The sequence below is a fragment of the Doryrhamphus excisus genome, linkage group LG3 (assembly GCF_037039965.1).
Source record: "Doryrhamphus excisus strain RoL-2023G ecotype Guam linkage group LG3, RoL_Dexc_Guam_v1.1, whole genome shotgun sequence".
NCBI classification, from domain to species: Eukaryota; Metazoa; Chordata; class Actinopteri; order Syngnathiformes; family Syngnathidae; genus Doryrhamphus; species Doryrhamphus excisus.
Genome location: NC_136359.1, coordinates 25,265,481 through 25,281,991, shown reverse-complemented (window position 1 = coordinate 25,281,991; position 16,511 = coordinate 25,265,481). Strand labels below are relative to the sequence as shown.

The window sequence follows — 16,511 nt, the reverse complement described above, 5'->3', positions numbered from 1 at the left end:
AAGCACACAACCATGAAACTGAACCATTTTGTCAGACCACCATTTAATTAGGTAGTAGGTACTAACCTCAAAAGGAAATTGATTTGCAGTCAGGAATCAAATATGATTCCAATATCGAATATGATTTCTGGGAGACTTGGACCAGTTAATGTCCTACTGAGGACTGTGGTTCATTTGATCTGTAGAATATGATGCAGGCCTATAAAAAAATGAACTGTGGCAACAAAAGTACCCTCTGCCACACTTTGAACACCCCAGGCTTAACCGCTGTACGTGACATTGCAGATTCAGTAGGATACACACGACAGTAAAACCCATCCACAGACCAGAAGCTCATACGTTCGTTTCAGCAATGAAAGTGCTGCAATATACTGTATGACAATATTTGATGTATTTATGAGGTCATTCAGACCATTTACAGATCAAAACCCCATGAAGGACACCATTTCACCCAAGCTTGAATGCATTCGTCACACGCAAGCGACTTTAGGGAAGACGTCCCTCTGTGCAGGACTGATAATCCCCATTTGCGCTAAGCAGAGATTTCTCTGGAGGAGGCCGCCAATGTGTCTTCTGGATATCACCAGACTATTCTCTCAGCCGGGGGGTGAAGCCATCCCTCGGAGCCTGACTGAAAGACTGACTGGTACTTTGGAAACATGGCAGAAGCAGAGGGTCTCACTTTAGACATTTAGCCCTCGTCATGCTAAGAGTGTCTAAGTGACGCACAGAACCTTTAACTTCCTAATCTGAGTTGTGCTGATGCACCAGCATATATTCATCCATCTTCTTCCGTTTATTCAAGGTCAGGTCGAGGGGGCAGAAGAAGCCCAGGATTCCCTCACCAAGGAGAGAAAATGGTCCTAAATCTGGACAATGGCGGCCATTGCCAAGCTAGAAGTTCCCATCCACAACCTATGTTCTGTGTCTTCACCGCAGATTCTAGGTTACACAGCCTCTCGTCGCAGCTCTTTGGTCTTGCCCAATTAACCAAAGCGAGCGTCGACTAAAATAAATACTGATGTGTGTGGGTGAGAATGTTTGTTGGTTGGTAAAGAGCAAATAGTTATTTCATTAAATCGTGTTTTTACACAAATGGACAAAGAATATTCACACTCACTTGTGACAACACTCTTGGAGGCAGGAGGTCCACGCGTCTTGTTCTTCACTACCTCCAGTTTGACTTCGTACTCTTGGCCGGGCCCCAGGCCAGACTGTTCAAACGTGGTGTCTGGACGGCCGAGGGAGTTTAGAATCTCACCATCCTCCTCTTTCTGGTAGCACCAAAAAACTCTGGTCATTAAATGTTTAAAGACAGTTGGCCGTATATTATTGGGTAATAGAGGATGTTAAAAGAAGCACAACTGGGGACATCAAGCATTTTGTGTTCTTTAGTACTGGAAGATGAAATAGCAAACTTTTATTTTATATTGTTTCCCTCCAAACGGTCATTTTTGTGCTCTCTCTACCTTCCCAAACACTGGTGGTGTTCAAAGGCACAGAATATGCCAGATTGTTTCTCTTACAGTGGCTATTATGGTCTAGTGCAGGGGTCTCAAACTCAATTTACTTGGGGGCCACTGGAGCTAGGGTCTGGGTGAGACTGGGCCGCATCAGGTTTTCCCCAAAAAAAAAAAAACGCATTTAAATAAAAATAAATAAACAAATCAAGAATAAAGAAAATCAATCAGTAATAAATAAATATAATAATAATAATAAAAAGTTAAGAAAGCACATATAGTTGGTGGGTAGACAAATGATTTTTTTCAGATTAAAATGAACAAAGCATTATTAGAGCCCTGTAGACATGACAAAACACGACTATAGTCACATTTATACTCTTTTTATTTACAACATATTGCGCAACTGCAGGGTCTTGAGACACATGCTAACTCGCAAACTAGAGAGCTAGCGACCTAAACGGTAGCCTTCAAGTTATTTCCTTTAAACTTAAATAGCCAAAAACTTACCACTTCCACATGGATAGGGAGGATAACTATTAACAGTTATTTAACCTTTAACATGAACATGAATCAAACGTAATCATTTTTTCTGGGTACATGATACCATACAGCATCCATATCAAACTTTAACATTAAACTTTCATATCAAGGCGGGGGCCTCAAACTAGTGTCCTGCGGGCCACATCTGGCCCGCGGGCCATGTGTTTGAGACCCCTGGTCTTTTTTTTTTTTTTTTTGGGTTGTTTTTCATTTCTAGTTATTTCCTGGCGTTTTCTTGTCTTTTTTTCTTCCCATACACTGTGTGTACCTTACTTTTGTGATATTGCCTGTGCCTGCCCTCCATGTACGTTGTTCATTATAAACTGTATTTTGCCAATTCTTCATCTGTCTCTGCATTACGTAGCCCAATCCTACACCAAACATTAAACATTTCAAACATAGCAGATTGAATTTAGGAGTGGACTGTTCCAAAAAATATACAACTGGGATATAATTCATGAAACTATTGTCAACACTTACAGTATTTCTAAAGATGAGATTCCAGCCATCAAAGGGGATGTCCAGCGGGTCCCACTGTACCTCCACAGATGTCTCCCTCACTGCCTTGAACTTCAGTCCTTCAGGCTCAGGAAGATCTGAGGTGATGAGAAACAACCATCTTACAACAATGCACATCACTCGGTGGCCATTAGAGCACAGGAAGTGGAACTGCCATACGTGTTGCCACCCTGGCGCTAACAGGAATGCTTCTCTTGTCGTTGAGAATAGCATAAACGTTGATCAAGTACTCGATGCCAGGCTCCAACTCCCGAATCGTGGCCTTCTTCTGGTCCCCGGGTACCCGCTCCTCCAGTTCCAGACCTCCAGGGGCCGTGGGAATGTAGCTTATGAGGTACTCCGTCACAAGCATCTCATTCTGCCAAGACAGGTCCACTGTCTCAGGGGTGACTTCTTCTACTGTTAGGTCCTTTGGAGGTGAGACTGTTGACAGAGGCAGAAGGTCAGTGCTAAACAGAGCAAGGATCAAGGTCTTTTAAAGGTCAAAAATGTTTCTTGGGTATTATGTCAGGGGATAAGAGCCTGCTCCAGGATGAGGAGTACTCTGTAAGTCTGCATTGGTCCTTTGTGGTCGTTCCTACGTTCCTACCCTCGCCTATGGTTATGATCTTTAGGTAGAGATCAAAAGGACAAGATGGCGAGTACAAGTCGCCAAAATGAGTTTCCTCCTGGCATGGAGCCACTGCTGCTCCACATTGAGGGGAGCCAGCCAAGGTGGCTCGGGCATTGGGTCAGGATGCCTCCTGCAGGGCACGTCTGGATTCAGGTTTTGTAGGTCTTGTCTTCAAATGGTATTTTATACTCTTGCTCTTACTTCATTGTATGTCTTGACTACAATGACATTAAATGTTTCATCGTATATTCTCAGAATCATAAGTCCTCTTTTAGCTGATGTCAGCTTACCCTGGGAGCAGTCTTCACCAACGAAACCCTCATCGCAGACACACATCCCGTTTTCACAGCGTCCCTGGTCCTGGCAGTCCCCGGGGCAGGTCAGGATGGAGCAGTCTGGCCCGGTGAAGCCCTCGTAGCACACACAGCTGCCATCATTGCAGTAACCTCTGTCCAGACAGTTCTTAGGACACGTCTTCTCACTGCAGTCTTCGCCAGCGAAACCCTTGTGGCAAACACATTGGCCGTCCACGCAGTGACCCCGTCCCAGGCAGTCATTGGGGCACGTCAGCTCGCCACAGTCTTTACCCGTGAAGCCAACGAAGCACACGCACGTGCCGTCCACGCACTCGCCACGTTCCATGCAGTCTTTAGGACAGGTCCTGACGCCGCAGTCGTCGCCGGTGAAGCCTTTATCGCATCGGCACTGGCCGTTGACGCAGGGTCCGCGATCTAAGCAGTTGTTGGGGCAGGACCGCTCGCTGCAGTCCTCGCCTTGGTATCCTTCCTCACACACGCATTCTCCGTTGACGCATTGGCCTTTGTCGCTGCAGTTTTCAGGGCACGACAGGATGGAGCAGTCCTCGCCCTCGAACCCTGGGTCACAGATACACTTCCCGTTGAAGCAATGGCCTCGCTCGTTGCAGTTCTGGGGACAGGTGAGCTTGGAGCAATCCTCGCCGCTGTAGCCAGTCTGGCAGACGCAGAGTCCGTTCACGCACACGCCGGCGTTGTTGCAGTTGGCGGGACAGGTGAGCTCACCGCAGTCTTCTCCGCTGAAGCCGTCATCGCAGAAGCATGTGCCGTTAACGCAGCGCCCCCGGTCGTAGCAGTCGTTGGGGCAGATGAGCTCCGAGCAGTCAAAGCCCGTCCACGGCTCGTCGCAGATGCACTCCTCGTCGATACAACGTCCGCGACTGAGACAGTTGTTGAGGCAGTTGGTTTGAGAGCAGTCCTCCCCGGCGAAGCCCTCCTCGCACACGCAGGACCCTTCAACGCAATGGCCGTAGTCGCCGCAGTCCATCAGGCACAGCTCGGCGCTGCAGTCGTCGCCACCGAAGCCCTCGAAGCATTGGCATTTTCCATCCACGCAGCGGCCTTGGTCCTGGCACTCGTTGGGGCACTCGGGGTCCGTGCAGTTGGGGCCTTTCCACCCCGGCTCGCATATGCAGCTGCAAGTGTCGGCACTCCAGTTCCCACGGCCGTTACAGTAGGGCTTGGTGGCCACTTCCCCTGGAAGATGGATGGGAGGAATAGGAAGCGTTCAAACTATTCAGAAACAAAGTACCAGTACTGCAGTTGTACACACATCCTAAGAAGCCAACACTTTAAACCAGGGGTCTCAAGCACAGCCTATGTGGCCCGCAGGACACTAGTTTGAGGCCCCCGCCTTGATATGAAAGTTTAATGTTAGTTTGATATGGATGCTGTATGGTATCATGTACCCAGAAAAAATTATTACGTTTGATTCATGTTCATGTTAAAGGTTAAATAACTGTTAATAGTTATCCTCCCTATCCGTGTGGAAGTGGTAAGATTTTGGCTATTTAAGTTGAAAGGAAATAACTTGGAGGCTACCGTTTAGGTCGCTAGCTCTCTAGTTAGCGAGTTAGCATGTGTCTCAAGACCCTGCAGTTGCGCAATATGTTGTAAATAAAAAGAGTATAAATGTGACTATAGTCGTGTTTTGTCATGTCTACAGGGCTCTAATAATGCTTTGTTCATTTTAATCTGAAAAATATCATTTGTCTACCCACCAACTATATGTGCTTTCTTAAGTTTTTATTATTATTATATTTATTTATTTATTACTGATTGATTGATTTTCTTTATTCTTGATTTGTTTATTTATTTTTCATCTTATTTTGTGTAGAAAAATAAAAAGTAAGATATTTGAGAACAGTGGAATGTTTTATCAGAGCTTTTATTGTAGAAAATTGGAACCAAAGCGAAGTTTAAAAAAATTTTTAGTTTTTAATAAATGCGTTTTTGTGCTTTTTTTTTTTTAAACCTGATGCGGCCCAGTCTCACCCAGACCCGAGCTCCAGTGGCCCCCAAGTAAATTGAGTTTGAGACCCCTGCTTTAAATCATACCTGTCAATCATACTGTTTTTTGCCTTTCTTTCCTGTTTTTCTAGTATTTTAAACATGAATGAATGTATAAGAGTCTATATGTACATATACTGTATATATAGCAGTTATATAGCAGTTGCCATGGCCTTTAAGAAATTGAAAGTTAAGCTTGTGTGTCTAAAAAGTAAAAGTTCCGCTTGTTTTGCTTAACTACCCACGCATGCACGGGGAGAACATGCAAACTCCACACAGAGATGGCCGAGGGTGGAATTGAACCCTGGTCCCCTAGCTGAAATGCACAGAATCTTACTGGGTGACATTTCCAAATAAGAAATCAGAGCTATATATACGTATATACTATATATAGTCAAACAGCATGTGACGTTAACCTACCAGCAACTTGAGCGCCACAGCAACCGGCACCACCGCCACATTGCTCTCTCAGGCTAGAAAGTTCTGACTCCAGCATCTCCAGCCGGTTCAGGATGTCCTTTAGGTCAGGCAGCGGGTTGTTGCAGCCACACGCCTGCTTGGGGATGTTAATGCGGTGGGTGAAGACGATCTGGTTGTCGCCGTCCACCGTGTGCTCCATGTGCTCGCTGTTCTGCATATCGAGCGGACTTTGGTTCCCGTGCTTGGGGTCGGTGCCACCGGGTGACTCAAGGTCCACAGAGCAGAGGGATGTCGTGGGAACGTTGATGTTGTAGACGTGGTTGAACACAACTGGCTGGTCCGGGTTTGGGAGGGTGAGGTTCTCTTGATTCTTCTTCGCCATTAGATTATCTCTGCGATGCCTGATGACCCTCTTGACCAGGCCGGTGGCGGAGGGCTGGAGGACCACGGCCACAATTGCACAGCCAAAGAGGAGACCATTCATCCCCATGACGGCCTTTCGCTTGCACCAACAGAGGAGTCTACAACGGTATACTTCTTCTTTTGAGACCTTAGATGAAAGAAAAGAAAGACATGAGAACAATTCAGAAACAAAACAAACTACTGCGTGGATGTAACGGAATACTTTATCCCCGAGTATTGGAGTATTGGATTCCTTACCAACAGACAAGCATTCTGACCCCATGGACAGATTTTTATGTTGGGAAAGTACTCCTAATCTCAACTTATTATGTGGATAAACGACACCCGTCACACAAACATTCTCCACCACCATGGGAAAGACCAAAGAGCTGCCAAAGAGAGTGCACTATTGGTGCAACAATTGGTAAGACAATAGACTTGCGCAACACTAGAATGGACTGCATGACTATAAAACCATCAACAAAATTGTAGACCTAGGCAAGACTGTAATTGACTACACGGCCATCAAGAGTGTAGACCTGCACGAGACTGGACTGGACTATAAGACCATCAAGAAGAAGATTGGTGCAATCACTGATGAATGGAAGAAATCTAAGATAAGACTCAATCCCCCTTGCTTTGGAGCTCCATCCAAAGTATTTCTTGGTGAAATAGGTGAAAAGTGTTTTATTAGCATGAATTTCGCTCTTTGCTCTTTTTTTCCATTTCTGCTGGTTTTTTTGCGGATTATTCGGATAATATTTTGACTTATCCCATAATATTATGACTTTTTCCCCAATCTAATTTTGTTTTGTTTGGTTCTCATATAACTTACTAAAAACAATAACTGGTATGTATTTGCTCCAAATATTTCATGTCTATCCAACTGTCCATCCATCCATTCACTTTGCTAAAAATGCTACAGGCAAAATTTTCCCTCCCTTTTATGGGACATTCTTTTCACATTGAAGGCCCAATGAATGCATGAATGGTTACCATGTTAGGACAAGAAGTCTTTTAGGGCCCTGCAACACCTGCATCCTCTTATAAGACCGGTCTGCGGGGTGCCTGTAAAGCACACCAGTCTCCAACGTCAATGCTACCTGGAAAACGGCAGGTCAGCATTCCCAACCTGCCTTCCCGGCAACCGCCGGGGTTGCTTTTAGTTCTGTAACATGACTCTTATTACCTTTTACTGAAACCCTGAGCACCTAAGACCTAAGCACTTACACCATGGGCCATTTTGCTGGAAAAGGGACAAAGTACGTGATATTTGAGTGTGCATGTACAAGGTACACACGGATGATGTTGGTATGACTTTGCTGCTTATGATGCAGTAGATGTGAATATGTAAATATCTGTACTACCGGATAAGCGCAAATGAAGATGCTCGTTCAGTGGTAGAGGAATACTTGTAACGCTGGAAGGTTAACTTTCTAATGTTGCTAGGTTTGCTACATTAGTGTTTTCTTCTGTGGGAATATTCATGACATATGTCGCTGTCTGACTGACTGCGGTGAAATCAACACGCACACCCCCTTAGTGTTTTGCTATGAGTTATTTCCACAATTCAGTAGTGTTTCTCATCTTCTTCATCAAAAATGTGTCACTTCCAACTGTCTTTGGCTCCATTTGATGTTGTTTTGCAGTCATGATCATTCCACCAATTTGGTAGATTGGCCCTGATTAGTATTGAGAAATTACCATAGAAACACAGACAAAAGCTAGCAGCCCCCAGTACCGGGGCAGGGGTGTTTTTAAAAGGATCATTTGTCTAAAGCAGGGGTCTCAAACTCAATTTACTTGGGGGCCACTGGAGCTCGGGTCTGGGTGAGACTGGGCCGCATCAGGTTTTCCAAAAAAAAACCAAATGCATTTATTAAAAACAAAAATGTTTTAAAAACTTTGCTTTGGTTCCAATTTTCTACAATAAAAGCTCTGATAAAACATTCCACTGTTCTCAAATATCTTACTTTTTATTTTTCTACACAAAATAAGATGAAAAATAAATAAACAAATAAATAAATAGAGAAAATCAATCAATCAGTAATAAATAAATATAATAATAATAATAAAAACTTAAGAAAGCACATATAGTTGGTGGGTAGACAAATGATTTTTTTCAGATTAAAATGAACAAAGCATTATTAGAGCCCTGTAGACATGACAAAACACGACTATAGTCACATTTATACTCTTTTTATTTACAACATATTGCGCAACTGCAGGGTCTTGAGACACATGCTAACTCGCAAACTAGAGAGCTAGCGACCTAAACAGTAGCCTTCAAGTTATTTCCTTTAAACTTAAATAGCCAAAAACTTACCACTTCCACACGGATAGGGAGGATAACTATTAACAGTTATTTAACCTTTAACATGAACATTAATCAAACGTAATCATTTTTTCTGGGTACATGATTCCATACAGCATCCATATCAAACTTGCGCGGGCCGCACTAACATTAAACTTTCATATCAAGGTGGGGGCCTCAAATTAGTGTCCTGCGGGCCACATTTGGCCCGCGGGCCGCATGTTTGAGACCCCTGGTCTAAAGGGTCTTAGCTTGGGCCTTTGCATTTGCTGTTCAAAAAATACTCCCAACAAAGTTATCAGAAAAGGTAGACCCCAGGGCGTGGCCGCTCGTTAACTTAATAGCAGTGGTTAGCAGTGCAAATGTCAGGTTAGTCGACATGGAAATGCAGCTTAGAGAAACAACAAAAATATTATATCATCTTCTGGGTATAGACTCAGCAGGTACAAGCCGAGGGATGTCTGACATCTGACTCGGCAAGCTGACAGATGAACTCAGCGTGGAGGCCTTCCATGGGATCTCCCCCAAATCCGCTGACTGGGAAGGAAGGGATGGTGATAAAGTAGCACGCTGCCAGACCTGGACCCCCGGGGGCCACCAAATTCCTCTCTGCGTCTCAATAGTTGGCATACATGACGGAGACACGCAGGCATAGTGACACTGTTTAGTCTGATCATCTCAGACTTGGGAAAGATCGAGAAAATAGTTTTGAGCTCCAGCTATATTTTCATTCATTTTCACATCTACAATAACCATCAAGGGTCTGATGTGCTAAATGTTATGTGAATAAAAACACATGCAAACTGCCATGTTATACACAAATGGTTGAGGAGGAAGAGGAGGAGGAAGAGGAGGCATAGCGCCAATGACTGGCGACCCATACCAGTCCACCCAAAAGAGGGTCTAGCGTTATCTCCTAGTTGGAAATGAGATCCTGACCCAAGTGGAGGAGTTCAAGTACCTCAATTAACTGGTTGATCTGCGTTCTTACCCTCACCTATGGTCATGACCTTTTAGTGGTGACTGAAAGAACAAGGTTGCGGGTACAAGCGACCAAAATGAGTTTCTCCTGTTATCATCATCTGGCCTCCTGGACACCTCCCTCCCTGAGGACTTGAGGAAGACCCAGGACCGGCTGGAGAGACTATGCATCTCAACTGGCCATGGAAAACCTTGGGACCATGGAAGAGGATGGATCAAGTATCCCAGCAGAGGAAAGCCTGGGCTTCTCTGCTTGGACTGCTGCCTGTTCAACCCGACCCCAGGTATGATGGATAGATGGATGGATGGATGGATGGATGGATGGATGGATGGACGGGTATTTACGCTACATGTTGACACTACTCTGCTGAAGTTCACCAGTGTGTCTTCTACCAAGACCTCCAACACCATGACCATTTTTCTTTTACGGACAAGTTGGTCTCTCCCAACTCTCCATGGTGACAGTCGGTAGCCCATGCATGGTCCTCAATGAAACACAATTTTGCACCTTTGTCAACAATCAAATCGTCAATCAAGGAAAAATGTATCATTTCTCATTTACATTGGAACCTTGGTTAACATCATGAATGTGTTTCAGAAGGTCTGAAGGTACTCTTACCAAATCAATTTTCTCATGATCCTTCTCACCGTCATCAATAACCCTTCCTGTCCTTGGAGGACCATTTTCCAGCATATCCCAAGAGATGTTTAAGTACCAACGTGATATCCTTGTCAAGGGATTTTGATACTTACTTCACTCACACGTTGAAAAAGAGAAAAACATTTGACTGATTTTGGATGTAAACTGTAAAAACATTGGACACCCAATTGTTTGATAAAATACGACTTTTGTCAGATCAAGCTTACTTCTCCATCCCTCACGCTCCTTTGTAGTCAAACCCCCACTCAGCTTTGTATCAAAGGCAAAATGACCTGACTATCCCTGGAAAATGCAGAATCTTTAGCTTCATAAATGGTTGGAATTCTTTATACACTTATTTGGATTCTTTAGTGTCACGATCGGGCTTCACCCCCTCGTGACAGCTTTCTTAGTTTTCGTCTTTCCTCTCTGTTCCTCGTTCGTGCCCTTATTTTGTATTCACTTCCTTTGCTGCTCTGTTCTGTTTTCCGTTCCTTTCCATTTTCTCCCGCACCTGTTTTCAATTTGTGATTGCTATTTAGTTCAGGTGCTCCCTTCGTTGTCGGTTCATTGTCTTTGGTTTGAGTTTGTCCTGCTAGTGCGCCATCCTGCTGCATAGCGACAATGAATACATTTTTACCTGCATTAGGGTCATCATCTCTGCATCCTGGGGTCGAACCTTACAACTCTCAAGTGAATACAAAATAAGGGCACGAATGAGGAACAGAGAAAAAAGACGAAAACTCAGAAATCTGTCACGAGGGGGTGAAGCCCGATCGTGACAATTTAGCAGACGGTTCAAGACTTAGCTTTGCAAATCCCGTAACCAGCAATGATGAAAGTAGAAGGCTGTTAATTCATATTTTTATGAATATGCCTCCACACCAGGAAGATGCCGTTTCTTATCACCTCAAGTCTGCTCAGAGCAACCCCGAGTACGACACGTTGCTACTATGGGATGTGGATAGATCTAGAGGTCATTATTTTGGACAGTATGTTCTTGTTTCCTCTCAGACTTTGCCAGGACTCCATGCTCACGAATGTATTGATCTGGACAGTATACGTATATATTCAGCGAGATGTTCTTATGAAGATGAATAATGGAGAAGCTACGGCTCTGCAGGCATTCTGCTGTCGATACACGGGGCACCTACACAATTCAGTTTCATTTGCACTTTCTAATGAGGACCAAGAGCTGTATTATTTACTAAATATTAACGCCATGTGCCCAACAAAGCTTAACTGGTGATGGAGCCCAAACAATAATTGTGGATATTAATGATCAGAAGTGATTGGCAGCTCTGTGATTGTGAAATCCATGCTCAAGAGAGTTAAGGTAGTGTTGGAAAATATTTTTTTCACATATATGTATAAAATCCACATGTAAATCCATCCATCTATTTTATCCTCCCCAGGGGTCGCGGGGGCATGCTGGAGCCTATCCCAGCTGCCAATGGCAGGGCACATATAGACAAACAAGCATCCACTCACATTCATACCTATGGACAATTTGGAGTCGCCAATTATCAGAGTACCCGGAGAAAACATGCAAACTCAACACAGAGATGCCCAAGCGGGGATTCGAACCTTGATCCTGAGCTTGTGGCCAACATACTAACCACTTGAACACCATGTGGCCTCAAATCGGGAATTTGAGGGAGGCGGAATCGACTGTTGAACTCAGTACTTCCGAAGCCAAACTAATTTTTGCATGAGAAAACACAACAACGGTGCGTTCAAAGACTGCTGTACACGGTGCAAAATCTCAGCGGTTGAAGAGCAGTCAAAGATATAAACATGTTGACATTGTGGGTACTGTACATATGTATGTGCTCTTCCTGTATTTTCACGTATTTATAAATGATTACCAACTTAGTGGTGAATGAGATGTGCTTTCTGCGGGAAAAGGAGCCTATTTTTGGAGAACAACAATTATTTCCTGAATTTATGGTTCCCCAAGGTGATAAATGTTTCTGCAGTCTCAAAGTTTGTGTTGAGTATATCCGACCTATCCGACATCTAAAGGTGTGTTTTGCCGTGCACCACTTCTCACCAACACGCTCCTCAGAACAGACGTAACAGCAAGTTCCCCAGGAACTCTGGCAGGAACTTCAATAGCCATTGTCCTCCAGCCTCCATAACATGACCTTGGGTTTTGTGCCATGCGCATCAATTGGGCGTCAATTGGGCATCAATTGGGCATCAATTGGGCGTCAATTGGGCATCAATTGGGCGTCAATTGGGCGTCAATTGGGCGTCATACCCCGCAGTGTGAACACAGGCTGTGGTACCATCATTTTCCTGTAAGCACAAATGGCTGCGGTTTCTTACGGGTTAAGTCGTTTTGCTGAAGCGGCGCCTGACAGCAGAGCATCTGTGCGTCTGTGCGACCGTCTCAACAACAAACAAACTGAATAATGGAGCATCACAACCTACTTGGCATGTCAAAAACTCTAAATATTCAATGATGACAAGAGCAGCTCAACTCCCAGGATGTATTTCAAGTAGGTCTGGTACGATGCTTTCTTTGAATTTCTGAAGCATTTATCAAGCTCGCCTTGTTTTGTAGGTCAGCCATGGAAACACGCAGCTTGGCTTCAATGGCACCCGATCCGAATGTGGGTCATTGTTATGACTGAATGGGGGGTTATTGTCTGGAGCCCTTTCACCTTCAAATGTGGTCACAAAGTGAAGGCCAGATAAAGACCCTGCAGTCACAGACACCTGAATCATTTTAGTGACTGACCACACCTTGTGTTTGGGTAAGGGCGGGGCTCGGCTTGTGGTGACGATGGACATTAGTCCATTGAAGTGCTTGGGTCTTTTGTTTTTATACAATCTGTTTGCTTCAGCTTTTAGCCGATGTTCTTCCGGTTATATGAATGTATAGCATCTATATCAGGGGTCTCAAAATCGCGGCCCGCGGGCCACATTTGGCACACTAGTTTGAGGCCCCCTGCCTTGATATGAAAGTTTAATGTTAGTGCGGCCCGCGCAAGTTTGATATGGATGCTGTATGGTATCATGTACCCAGAAAAAATTATTACGTTTGATTCATGTTCATGTTAAAGGTTAAATAACTGTTAATAGTTATCCTCCCTATCCGTGTGGAAGTGGTAAGTTTTTGGCTATTTAACTTAATAATTTAATAACTTGAAGGCTACCGTTTAGGTCGCTAGCTCTCTAGTTTGCGAGTTAGCATGTGCCTCTAAACCAGGGGTCTCAAACACGCGGCCTGCGGGCCACACTAGTTTCAGGCCCCCGCCTTGATATGAAAGTTTAAGCACAAGTTTGATATGGATGCTGTATGGTATCATGTACCCAGAAAAAAATTATTACGTTTGATTCATGTTCATGTTAAAGGTTAAATAACTGTTAATAGTTATCCTCCCTATCCGTGTGGAAGTGGTACGTTTTTGGCTATTTAAGTTGAAAGGATATAACTTGAAGGCTACCGTTTAGGTCGCTAGCTCTCTAGTTTGCGAGTTAGCATGTGTCTCAAGACCCTGCAGTTGCGCAATATGTTGTAAATAAAAAGAGTATAAATGTGACTATAGTCGTGTTTTGTCATGTCTACAGGGCTCTAATAATGCTTTGTTCATTTTAATCTGAAAAAAATCATTTGTCTACCCACCAACTATATGTGCTTTCTGAAGTTTTTATTATTTGCCGTTTTATTATTATTATTATATTTATTTATTTATTACTGACTGATTGATTTTCTTTATTCTTGATTTGTTTATTTATTTTTCATCTTATGTTGTGCCGAAAAATAAAAATTAAGATATTTGACGACAGTGGAATGTTTTATCAGAGCTTTTCTTGTAGAAAATTGGAACCAAAGCACTGAAAAAGTTTGTATATTTTTCTGTTTTTAATAAATGCATTTTTTTTGGGGGGGGGGACCTGATGCGGCCCAGCCTTGCCCAGACCCTAGCTCCAGTGGCCCCCAGGTAAATTGAGTTTGAGACCCCTGATCTATATATTGACACTGCTTCTCCACCAAGGTCAAAGCTGGAGAGATAGCGAGTTGCTGAGGCCAGCGCTGCACCTTTGAGTTATGGCAATCAAACCCAGAAATGATTTTCCAGGAAGAGAACCATCGCTTGAGTCGTCCTCTCCATTGGAATTGATGATTCTCAGAAAAGCTTTTTCACAAGTTATCATCGCACACTGTGGAGGGCACGCGTCATTTCTGCCTCCAAAGACAAATGTGGTCATACTGAGCGACAAAAATCCCTGACACCTGCACAAAAAGATAACTGCTGTGCTAACGGACAAAGTGAAGCATTGTCAGGGTACACGACTCCACGTCTCTGCAGGAGGAAATGAACAGGGAAGATAAGGATGCAGGATTTAGTTTGATTGTGACAGTAGAATGTTGACTGTTTCCCTCAAACGATACAGCCTGGACACAAAGGATTCGTGGAGTTCCACCAAAACATACTGTAGATGCTAATTGTTTATCATGGATCAGTAGTTCCACACCCAATCGGGATAAATGAATTCCCATTTATAAATGGAATATCTTTGTATTTAGAGTATAGAAAACCTGTTTATGATCTTCTAAGTTCACTTTTGTAATATTATGAGAGCCTTCTAGATGTAAAATAACACCCCTATAGTCAACTATGCACTAGTGGACACTAGAAAATTAGATGTTTAAGACATAAATAAGAATATGTTGCTATTAGGGCTGTCAAAAATAACGCTTAACCACGGTAACTAAATCCTACCCCTCCATCTGGTACTTTTACAATCACTAACTGTTACATTTGTTCACTTCCTGCTTTCCTAATATAATTTTTTTAAACTTAATTTTTTTTTTATCTTTTACAATCAGTAACTGCTACATTTGTTCACTTCCTGCTTTCCTAATATAATTTTTTTAAACTTGTTTTTAATCTTTTACAATCAGTAACTGCTACATTTGTTCACTTCCTGCTTTCCTAATATCATTTTTTTAAATAATTTTTTTAATCTTTTACAATCAGTAACTGTTACATTTGTTTACTTCCTGCTTTCCTAATATAATTTTTTTTTAATCATTTTTTAAATCTTTTACAATCAGTAACTGTTACATTTGTTCACTTCCTGCTTTCCTAATATAATTTTTTTTAAACTTGATTTTTAAAAAATCTTTTACAATCAGTAACTGTTACATTTGTTCACTTCCTGCTTTCCTAATATAGTTTTATTCGTTTATTTATTTAAATGTTGATACAAAGTCGGAGAAGAATATCAACATCAAGCTACTAGTTGGGTTTTGGGGACGGGACGGGACGGGGGTGTCAAAAAGACACATTTTTATTGCCATATCTGTTATTGGCATATTTCCGCTGGCGGTCTCGGCATATGACGGCAGGGGAAATGCTGCATATATTAGCGATGGGACTTGATAGAGAGGATACCTACAAAATAGTTTTTCCCATGAAGCCGAGGTTACACTCTCAGCTCTGACCCGACGGGTGTGATGACAGATAAGGACGGAGTGGCGGGGGTTGGCGTGTTCATCGCTGATAAGCCCTCGACGCCCCGTGCAGGAGAAACTGTGTGGAGAGTCACTGCCAAGACCGAGCCCACATCAGACCTTCCAGAGCTGCTGGAATGATTCACCGCCCCGATCAACATTTCTGACTGATAGCATCCCAAAATCTCTTCAAGGAAAACCAATTTTCCACTTTGACACAAAGATACGGAGAAAAAGGATGTTGGCACTCGCCGGCCGGGTCAACTGCAACAGAACTCGGTCCTGTTCCAATCCAAACAGGACTGTTACTCGGACGGCGACGTGTTGTGAGGCCCATCAATATTCTTTATGGCTTTTACCCTGCGGCGCCTCCGCCTTCTACTTTCGTTCTTGCTGCGCCCAGATGGAGACGTTGGATGCAAGTCATTGTTCATCCGCTTTTTAGCATGTTGGACGCTGCTTTATGAGTCCAACCCCTGGGTGGCATGGAGGCTGGGCCGCCTTGTGTGCAGCCTTTACACATCCACCTGCTGTTTGGTCTGCAGACTTGGAATGGCGGAAGTCTTTCTTCTATCCGCTCCCACTTCCTCCGCTTTCACAAAGCCATAACTACCTAACTAGTTGCCATAACTACCATAAATCTTGAACAATCCAACCCTCTAAATATGTTTTTAAACATTATTAGAGCACACTAGATGTGAAATAACACCCCTATAGTCAACTTTACACTCCCATTACGCCATGGGTCTCAAAAAGTTTGAGGCCCCCGTCTTGATTTTTTTATTTTTTTTATGTCAGTGCGTCCCACGCGAGTTAGATATGGAT

At 43.4% G+C, this 16,511-nt stretch overlaps 1 protein-coding gene across 4 annotated transcripts in view; it reads right to left on the bottom strand.

The window, feature by feature from the left end:
• The window catches only part of LOC131127761 (tenascin), an 85,144-nt gene that overhangs the window by 27,142 nt on the left and 41,491 nt on the right, over positions 1 to 16,511 (bottom strand). For all 4 annotated transcript variants that reach the window (XM_058069986.2, XM_058069983.2, XM_058069982.2 and 1 more), the window contains exons 3-7: positions 5,880 to 6,429; positions 3,426 to 4,646; positions 2,682 to 2,945; positions 2,484 to 2,599; positions 1,121 to 1,274 (exon numbers count right to left, since the gene is read on the bottom strand). In XM_058069986.2, the coding sequence (XP_057925969.2) occupies positions 1,121 to 1,274; positions 2,484 to 2,599; positions 2,682 to 2,945; positions 3,426 to 4,646; positions 5,880 to 6,369 (2,245 nt within the window). In that variant the 5' untranslated portion in view covers positions 6,370 to 6,429. The remainder of the gene's footprint in view (positions 1 to 1,120; positions 1,275 to 2,483; positions 2,600 to 2,681; positions 2,946 to 3,425; positions 4,647 to 5,879; positions 6,430 to 16,511) is intronic.